We start from the raw sequence: 10,584 nt of genomic DNA, 5'->3' as shown, positions 1-10,584 counted from the left end.
ATTAAATGCGAGTGGTTTTTGCTTTTCTTAGCCAACAGTGGCGGCAAAGTTTGTGAAAGAAGTCTTGGAAATGTCGAGTCAACTGCTAAATGGTGATCAAGTCAACCACTTTGATTTAAAAACACCATTGTAAATGTAAATGTGGGGAGGAATGAACATTCATTCTAACTAAAAACTTCTGTTACATATTTTTGTGATTAATTAGTGAGTTTGAGAATTTTAATTTAAATGACATTTGTGTATGTTGAGGATCAAAATGTAGATATTCAAATCTCTATACTATAATTTTGGTTGGGTTTTTTTTCCTTGTTCAAAATGAGCCATGGGTTTGAATTGGGTTATACTTTGGGCCTAAATGATTAATGATTTGGTATGATCCAACTAATCATTTCAGGCCCAATTTGAGATGTAGCCAAAATTATTAATAGTTAAGTTCGATCGGTCGTCGCATATTATAATGGGATAGTTGCAAATATAGTAATTATATTCAAAATAAGGAAGTATATAGCAACATTTTAAAAAAAAATTGCAAATATAGCAAAATCTGTCAAAATCTATCAATGATAAGAGTTTATCATTAATAGACTATCTAACAAATGTTGGTTTATCTCTGACAAACCATTTAATCGAAATTTCTTATTCAACAAACATCGTTATGAAATTCACATTTTTTTTTTCATTTTTGGTAAATGACTAAAACTAATGTTAACTAAAAGTACATATACTAAAACTGAACTTGAAAGTAGGTAGATAATAGTTAAACATATTTCAAAGAAAGTATAAAGACCAAAATAATATTTTTACTTATTTCTCTTAATTTAATAGTGAAAGCTTATTCGAACCTCTAAACTTCTTAGTCATATATACATATTTTATATTTTTGTCCATGTACACGTGAAACGCAGCTAAATTGAGACTACGTGAATCAAATAGGTAGAAAGGTTAATGAATTAAATGTAATGTTAAATAATCAAGAGATAGAATAATGCCTTCCGATTATAACAATAAATAATAACTATAACTGTGGAATGGATCATGACATTAGCAACCAAAGAGCAACATTGAGAGAGGAAAATGGTGGAGATGATAATGCAATACCTATTCGTCATTCAAGTTTAAAATGTCGATATCATAAATAACTGAGTTTCGATTATGAAAGTCTCTATAGAAATATTGAGGAAAAGAATGTTGATGTCGGTGGTCTTTTATTGAAAAAATTAATTATAAATACAATAAATTAGAAACTATCATAAAGTAACCTATAAATAACCATCTAACATTTCGTAGTAATACGAAAATAGCAAATTATTGATAAACTAACATTTGTACGCATCAAATTTCACAATTCTTATTGTACTGAAAACAAGAACGGTAACACTCCAATTAATCATGAAAATACTCTAATCAAATAGCTATAAAATTTACCAAATAAAAAGAGTCAAATCTCAATATATGCTTTTTAAAAGTTTGTCTAACACAACGGGGAGAATTATACATGTAATAATAAGCTATGCTCAAATTGACATTCCAAATTTATTTATTTTTTTAGCTTTTAGGACCTTACATGAAATTTTATTTTATAAATTGAGTCACTCTATCTTTGAATTGTGTAATGATTTTGTTTTCTACACTTTATTATATAACAAACTTTGTCTAAATATCTCTAGCCGAAAAAAAAAAATTCTAATACATTTGAAAAAGAAATAACACGGTTTAGTAGGAATATCGTTTATTTTTCAAACATCGAAAAGAACATTTAAAGCACCAAACCTTTTGAATTTGAACTCAAACACTTTATTCCCCCGCGTTAAACAAGTGGTTTGATTATAACCTTCCACACCTACCGTTAGCATTTATTTAGTATTCAAATCGATTTTGGTCATCGATGAGTAAAGATAGATTAGTTTAACTCTTTAAAAAAATTGAGATTTATCGATTTAAAATTTCTTTTAAACTGACACCGACTGTCCCTTCTTTCTCTGACCGTCTTTAGTTTTTTATCAATCGGCTCAATTTTTTATCTAATATGTTTGCTCCTACTTTTTTTTTTCTATTGGTGTGGGATAATTTCCTTTTCATGGATTGGATGCAGTTGCCAATATTGTTACGAAACATTTAACTTAAAAGGGTAAAAACATTAGATTAAGAAGACGTAATGAGGACGTTTGTCCAATAATTAGTGTGAAAAACGAAGTTTCTTTCGCTCGTAACTCCAATTTAAATTTGTTGAAATTAAATACATTATTATTTTGACAATAAGGTTAAGAAAAAGTAAGGTTAAAAAAAAAAGAGGGGATTATGAAAATACACACATGTTATATATAATATTCTTTTTTACTACAAATCACGCGTAAGAAATTTAGATCGAAGTCATTTAATATGTAAAAGTGTTACTCCACCTAAGTCCTTGTTGTTATATTATTCAATTTAAATTTCTATCATATTTAATTAACTCAAAAGATTTCTATCACATTTAAATTTATCGATTCGAAAGAAAGTGTTCTTATTTTTTAAAATAAATAATAAAAATAAAATAATTATCAAACAACACTCAAAAAATAATAATAATAAACTTTAAAGTCATCAACAACGAAAAAATGGTAAAAATAAATGGTTGGGATGAAAGAAAATTAAAATTTCTAAATCAAATAAGGAAGTGACCCAGCGGGCAGGTGACATATTTGGGCAGAGGAGATATACGGAAGGAAAAATACAACGGTCAAAAGATCACAAAGGAAGGTCAAGGGTAGAAATGTCAATCTACAACAAAGGTAAAAGAAAATAAAAATCTATTAACCAAAGGATATTTTTTTTCCCTCAAAACATATCTAAATTGATATTTTTCTTCAATTATGTACTCTTACAAAAGAAAAAATTAGAAAAAGAAAAAAAGAAGAAGAAGAATTTGTGATGTGGGAAATATGGAAATAATTTTGTTATCTTTCGAAGAGATAAAAATGTTGGGGTTGTTTGAATGGAATGATTGAAAATAAAAGATTTTTCACAAAATTCTATTGTTTTATATATATAGAAAACATACATTGTTTTTTTTTTTAAAAAAAAACTTTATATTATAACAAAATATAAAGGGTAAAATTCAAATTTTGAGTTAGGTTAAGATTCAACTTATTATTACTGTCACTTAGTGTTTAAAAAATAAAATATCCAACAGTTGAACACGTACATTTTGACTGCTTAGACATTGGTGTTTAAATATGTATTATAACTATTCGTTAAAAGAAAACGGTAATTTCCATAAATTTTCATTAGCTCACTTACAATATGTATTGTATTATGTAGACAGTAAATTTAAATATTTTTAATAATTTAAAAACTATAAGAATCATATTAAAGTTGATCGAACAACGTTAAGGTAGGTGAAAAAAATGAAACAAACATCACTAACCTAAATTATTTTAGATAATAAATTATTTAAATTCTAGTTTTCTCATTGTTATGGTGATAAAGTGGTTCACTACCTTACTCGACGACGACGACTTTATATTCGATATTTCAAATTTGTATTGGTTCGTTGTTCTGTGTTGTTTAGAAAAAAATAACACTTTGATTGATTACACAAAATATGTGTAGTAATATACTCATCTTTAAATAATTGTTTCATGAAATTAATCGAAATATTAATTTAATATATTAAATTTAATTCGAATTTTGAGTTGGTGAAGTTAGATATTTCAATTGAGGAAGAAAAAGAAAGAAAGAGAGATATTTTATTTAGGTTTGTATTGGTAACATAAAATTGCAAAGAGAAAGGGAGATTAAAAGCAGGGGTGATTAAGTGACACGTGTCCCATCCTCCTTACTTTCAAATTCAACCTCTCACGTTATAACCGACTTTCCCCCCCTCTCTTCTGCTCTCTCTCTCCTTCTTCACATTTCCCTTCCCTACATCGCGGACCACCATAACCCCCCCAACACCCTCCCACTTTTCTCTTTTATTATTTTATTTCCACGTAATTATTCACTACAATTGCATAATACTCTTCACTACCACAAAAACACCAATGAGATTTTAGCCTAAATATCTTGAAAAAAAAAAAAATTATCTATTTAACATTGTTTGATTTTATTCGTAAAAAGGGATATATAGATTAAAAAATACGAGTGAAGATAACTCGAAATTTAGATTGATATGAAGATTATTTTATTTTAAGATATTTTTTATTTAATTCGTAATATTGATAAAAACATGTACATTTCAAATGACATACAACATGTTGTTGAGTGATGGATTTGTGGTTTGAATAAATTTTTTCTTTGTGTTTGTAGTAAACAAAGCAAAATTAACTTTTAAGATTTCGTAAGAGTATACCGACTAATTTGTAATTAATTTAACCTTTATAATAAGAAACATCGGTAATAAAATAATGTACTATGCCATGATTATATGAATTAGACAAAGGAAATTATGGTCGATCCAAATGTAGATATGCTAAAATTTGTAGTAAAAAAATTGTACAAAAGAATGACTAATGATAGTTATTAGATTAATTTATGGATGATTTAAACAATATTTGCTTTATTTTTCCATCTTTTAACAAAATGATTATTCATATAATCTATGAATTAAAAATGATAAATAAATGCCACGTTTCGAGCATTGATTGGGTAGTTAAATGAACCTAACTTAGAGTAATCGTAGAGGACGAGAACTCGAGTTTTATCTATAAATTCTGAAACCGCCCATGGAATAGCCGCATTTTATTTTCTTCTCACTATCGTTCTATCGACACACTTTTGATTTTTCATTTCTTCTTCTTCATCTTCTTCGTAAACACCTTTAATCTCTTCCCCTTCTACTGTTTCTTCTTCTTCTTCTTCATCAATGGTGTCTAACAACCCCAATCCCTCTGAGGGATTCTACTTAGATCCATCCGGAATGGCGTTGCCGGGACTAGGACCGTTTGCCACCACCATGGCGGCGTCTGAGGATATGTCTAAGAAGATTCGTAAGCCTTACACAATTACCAAGTCTAGAGAGAGCTGGACTGAACCTGAGCACGACAAGTTCCTTGAAGCCCTTCAGCTGTACGTTTTTTTTCGTATTTGTTCCATTCAATTCCTATTGGGTTCTTTCTCGTTTTAGGGTTTTTGAATTTCGTAATTGTTTCTCTTCGCTGGATTTCGGTTTTCGGTTTTTGTTTGTTAGTTGGAGCTTGGTGGTGAAGGAAATGTTGAAAATGTGGGGAATTGGAGGCTAATTTTGGGATTTAGTGATTGAATTTGTGGGGGTTTGTGATGGAGTGATAGGTGTGGGATATTAGGTATGGTTAATTGGTGGAAAATGTTTGGGAGCTGTGATTTGTAATTTCTATTGAAACGGAAATGATGAGGGATTTGAGTAGAGTTTTGATGGGGCGAAGGGGTTTGGTGTTCATCTGGTTTTCGAAATTTGTTTGACAAATTATTTAATTAGGGGTTTTTTGAATCCACCACTTGGTTTATGACTGTTCTTGATAAGTTTAACTGCTGTCGCTATATTAGGAAATTTTATGTTTCAAGCTCCCAACATGTAGGACTCATAATTGATCCTGCTCGATATTAGGCAATTAGTAAAGCTTGAAAAGCAAGAGGATATTGAGGCTGTGGGTAGTTAATTGGAGTTTTTATTAGGCACATGAAAATGTGGAAAAGCAAGAGATACTGGGGTTGAGGGTTGTTAATGGAGAAATTAATTTGTAACTCTAAATACCTTACTTCTGATGTATGGACTAAAATATAATGTGTGGCTTCTCCATTTAAAAATTGGAAAAAGAGAATCTGGGTGGATGGTGAGCTGAATTGTGGGTACTACTTGTTTTTTGATCTTTTATTGACATGTACCTTAATTGTGATTCTCTATTATTTTGTTCAATGTACATTCAGTTTTGATCGTGACTGGAAGAAAATTGAAGCTTTTGTTGGATCAAAAACTGTTATACAGGTAATTGATGCCAAACCCCTGTTATTTGCAACTTACTCCCTTTAGGAGTGTTGATTGAACTCTTCTGAAATAAAGTGACGAATTTAAAGTTTTATAATTAGAAAAACTGGATTTCTCGTCGTCTCAGTTAAAAATCTTGTCAATCGGGAAAATTCCTTAAGAGAAACCTCTTTGTCAACATTTGTTTACATCATATTCCATAATAGACCTTATATATTATTTAAAAAAAAAAAAAGAAATACTTGCAACATGACCAGTGAAAACTAATTGTATAGTTAACGTAGTAAGCATAAGACGATGGAGAATCCAATTATAATCTTTTGAGCAATTAACTTTTAATAGGTTACCTACTGGGTCAATTTTCTCAATTATGTCAATTAGGGAGTTCAATTTTTATATTTAAAATATCATGAGTGCCTAACATTCGTTATAGTTCAATGTGGTGTGTTCAATTTTCTGTTTATATTTTAGTTTATGAATGATAAACGATAAGAGTGATGTCCCCTACAGATACGTAGTCATGCACAAAAGTACTTCTTAAAAGTTCAGAAAACTGGAGGTGGTGAGCATTTGCCCCCTCCACGACCAAAGAGGAAGGCTTCTCATCCATATCCTCAGAAGGCATCAAAAAATGGTTAGTTCACCACACTTCCCACCCCCACCTATCTATGTTTAATGTGCTTGGTATCACTACGTTATATTGTTTCAGTGGCTCACAAATCTCAATTGTACCTTTTTGTCAGTTGCCATGCCTTCTCAAGTGCCAGGGTCATTGCAGTCAACTTCTCCTCCAGTGGAACCTGGATACACTATAAGGCCAGATTCATCTTCAATACTTACATGTCCGGGACCTGCTGGAGCTGCATCTTCCTGGACAGTGAACTCTGTCCAGCCACTCAATTCATCTCAAGGTATCAAAGGCTAAATATTATATGGATCGAAAGCACACAATTTTTTTCCTAACTTCATAGAGTATGAGTTAATCACTCTGGATGAGATGGATGTAATTATATGCCTTAAAAACCTACCATGCATGGGAAATTTTGGAAGGAGAGCATATGAGCGTGTCTAGAATCAAGCGTTGTGAGAATGTTCTTTGAGTCTCTAGAGTCTACCGTTAAATATCTCCATTAAGTGTTTATTTAGGTAACGTTTTTTGTTTGGTTTATATGTGCATGCAGTGCCAACAACTGCAAATAATTGTTGCAGTAGTACTGAAAGCCCTTCAAAAGCACGCCCTCTTGTTGAAACAATTGATCAAGGAAGTAACAATCATTCTCTTAGAGGTAATTCTCTTATTTATTTGATGTAATTCAAATAATTCTGTTTTATTACAAATAGTTTGATATTGCTTTGAACTATTGGTATGGGGTCCTCTAAAATTTTAACGGTTGCATTGAATCTTCAATCCTTATTTTTTTGTATTTTTTTTGTTTTTCTTGATACTTACATGCCCTTTTGTTGTGCAGTTTTGCCAGATTTCTCACAGGTTTACAGATTCATTGGCAGTGTATTTGACCCAAATGCTTCAGGTCATCTGCAAAAGTTGAAGAGGATGGACCCAATTGATGTCGAAACTGTATGATTTACACCTTCTTTTCTCTCTATTATATAACACTGTTGCTTAGTTGTATACAGATTTTGTGTGAATTTTATTAGTGTGAATTTCGTTTTTTTTTTGTAAGAAAATTTCATAGCATCTGGAGTTTAGAAATATATTATTATGTTAATATGCATGGTTTTGACTAAACGATATTTCATCTCTTTCATGTAGGTTCTGCTGTTGATGAGAAACTTATCCATCAATCTGATCAGTCCTGATTTTGAGGATCATGTGAGTACCAATTATACTCTGTAGTTTCAGTTGTTTTATGCTTTGGTAGGTGGAAACGATTAGTCAAAGAATGTCAATTACAAATTCTCGGATCCTTCAAGTTTCTTCCCCCCACCCCCACCATTTATTTTCATCTATGTTGTTTTGAGGGACATATCTAGGGTGCAAGCTGTGGACATTCTAGTTAGGCACTTGAATTAGCATGTTACCATTTCGTCTTTCTTTCAATGAGTTGCTCGAATACAGTTACAGATCACAGAGTATCTCTTTTACGGTTTAGTTCAACAACATAGAGTATTTCTTTTTATAAGATTCTGGGACCATGTGTCCTAGGAGCTGTGTAGAGAGGAAAACCATTCTCTCTCATACGGGGGACTGAAGGACAAACTTTTTACCTGTTCCTGCCAAATCTTTCCGTTATCTAAGGCCATATGCACTTTGGTTTGCCTTATTCCTAAAAGTATTTAAACGAGAAGCAGTTTGATACCATATTAAGGACTGTTTGGGGACTGTTTCTGAAGACTGGCTTTTGTGATTGGTTGACCTGTGGATCAAAATTAATTGGGTAGTTGGAGAAAGTTCATGGTTGTTTTGGGATTAGGGGCCGTCCTTTAAGAACCATTCTGAATAATTTGGTTTGATTCAGCATTTTTTTTCATTTTCTTGCCTTTCATTTAGTTGATAAATTCTGTTGGAGGCATCGGGATATCTATTTACTTACACTACTAGGAACTATAATAGTACAGCAAAATCATTTTCCCCCAGGAAAGTTCTCGTTTTCATTCCCATCTAATGTTAAACATGATGGTTATAGGTTGTTTATTCCTAGATTTAAAACACATTTTTTTGGCCGTTCATGTGGAGAATATCATTCTTATTCTTGTTCTCTGACCTTCGTGTACTCCACATCACCTTATTGCTTTGCATTCACTCTCTCTTTAGACTTCATTATTAATATTGATTCTTCAGACGTCATTTGATGAAATAATTGCTTGGTTTCAAATTTGGTTTCATTATACATTTATATTTATTATATTATGCATAGCGTTGAACTTCCATTTTTTTTGTAACTTCATATATTTTTTTTTAAGGTCAATTTTTATTTATTTTACAAAACACTCACGTTGTAAAGAGAACAACACACAAAACTAAGGCATGTAATTACTGTTATTATTTGCTTCCATTTTGAAACTGAGATATTTTGTCATTTTACATGAAAATTCGATCTCTGCATCTCAAATCCTGTATGATAAAATATAAAAAGGGGATGGGTGGTGATTGGCTTCTTCCTTCTTTAGTTCTCATCAACGTTTAAGATAATTATATCGTTATTCTTGACCTTCTCACTTGCTCTTCCCATTGCAGAAGAAGTTGCTTTCATCCTATGAGATCGATTCGAGGCCAATTCGGCATGGCGATATGGATAAGCCCATCTATATTGATGATCATAAATCCAATTTGGTATCCAACTAGTAGGCACGGGAGGAGGTGATAAGACAGTATGCTGCTATTCATGGGTGCACCTCAGACAACACAACACAAATGCTGACCCCGATGCTAATAATAAGCAAGACCGACCCAAAACAGACAGATAACTTGCCCAAGTATGGATGCAATATTGTGGGGTTGCTTGCAATATATATAAATATTTTTTTAATGTGGTCTGTTTATTTTGATGATGCATCTTATGTATATAACATAACCACCAAATCCTGTCCTGGCCTTTGTTTGTATAGATGGAGAGCCCTTGAAATAGTGCTGTATAGCCCTTGTTAGGTAGGGAAGCCCTGTATTCAAGTTTTGGCAGTTTATTTGTAAACGGTTTTGTATAAACCTAAGCAATGCTTTTCTTTTCTTCTTTGCTTTTTTTTTTTGTTTTTCCCTTTTTGAGTTGAAGGAATATACCCAATGGTCATTGCCTATTTGATGACTGTATGATCAAGTTATTATGGTTGGATAGTTTCCCATGTCGTTTTTGCATACGATGGGTTTTTCTTTAGATGTTCCTATCTTATGTTTATGTGAAACAATTTACATTTTTCAATAAGCTCGATTTATGATTGTGCTCTTTGTTATGTTATATTTATTTGAACATATCTTTTATTGTTGCAAAAATGTTAGAATTTATATTACGAAATGGTGTGTCAAATATAATTTCTTAGTTGAGTTTGATAACTTTGATAATTATTCATCGTCTTTAAACAAAATTACAACGTAGACATCATTTTTAATTGATATAGTTAGTTAATTAGAATTCTAAATATTCTTATTTTATTGCAAATTACAACGTATATGCTTCTCTACCAATTTATGTCTCTCTTTCTTTCTCTCCTCTCCATTTAATTAAATTTTTTATTGGTAAAAATGTTAAAACATAGTGTAATTTCCAACGTGACAAAAAAGACAAATTAACATAAATATTTGTTTTCTGCTGCCATTGATAGTCTTTAAACAAGTTCTTAAAACATCTTCATTTCATATTCCTTCGTGTACCATTTCTCTTAAATCTCCTTAAACTCACGAGTCACGACCTAGAAGTCAGGATTACACCTCGAAATGATGGCTTTAGGATTTGTTTTGATGTAAATATTGAAATTTATCTATAAAATAAACACAAAATGGTCACTTCATTTAAGATGTGTTCAGTCAATATACCATGTTATTTATTAACGATGAGTTAACGAACAAACTTTAGAAATTAATTAAAGTGGTTCATTTTAAAACTTCAAGTTAAATAGACACTAATTTTAAATTTAGGAGTCAAAAGTTATATCTTATAAAAAAAATTATATCAACTTAAAAAATACTA

General features: G+C 31.1%; 1 protein-coding gene across 1 annotated transcript; it reads left to right on the top strand.

Moving 5' to 3' along the window:
• The first annotated feature begins 4,711 nt into the window (after window positions 1–4,711).
• LOC103482918 (protein REVEILLE 6) lies at window positions 4,712–9,633 on the top strand. Its single transcript, XM_008439311.2, has 8 exons — window positions 4,712–5,046; window positions 5,884–5,941; window positions 6,452–6,575; window positions 6,685–6,852; window positions 7,123–7,227; window positions 7,411–7,520; window positions 7,716–7,775; window positions 9,141–9,633. Exons 1-8 carry the CDS (start codon window positions 4,844–4,846, stop codon window positions 9,246–9,248), a joined length of 936 nt encoding a protein of 311 aa, XP_008437533.1. The 5' UTR covers window positions 4,712–4,843; the 3' UTR covers window positions 9,249–9,633.
• The last annotated feature ends 951 nt before the right edge of the window (window positions 9,634–10,584 follow it).

Source organism: Cucumis melo, chromosome 9 (assembly GCF_025177605.1).
Source record: "Cucumis melo cultivar AY chromosome 9, USDA_Cmelo_AY_1.0, whole genome shotgun sequence".
In the NCBI taxonomy this organism is placed as follows: domain Eukaryota; kingdom Viridiplantae; phylum Streptophyta; class Magnoliopsida; order Cucurbitales; family Cucurbitaceae; genus Cucumis; species Cucumis melo.
This window is presented reverse-complemented; position numbering and strand designations above follow the sequence as displayed.

Excerpts from the sequence above, each read along its gene's own strand:
- LOC103482918 (XM_008439311.2), top strand. The coding sequence starts at position 4,844 with ATGGTGTCTAACAACCCCAATCCCTCTGAGGGATTCTACTTAGATCCA. Across the intron at positions 5,047-5,883 it reads TTCCTTGAAGCCCTTCAGCT|TTTTGATCGTGACTGGAAGA; the intron begins GTACGTTTTTTT and ends ATGTACATTCAG. Across the intron at positions 7,776-9,140 it reads GTCCTGATTTTGAGGATCAT|AAGAAGTTGCTTTCATCCTA; the intron begins GTGAGTACCAAT and ends TTCCCATTGCAG.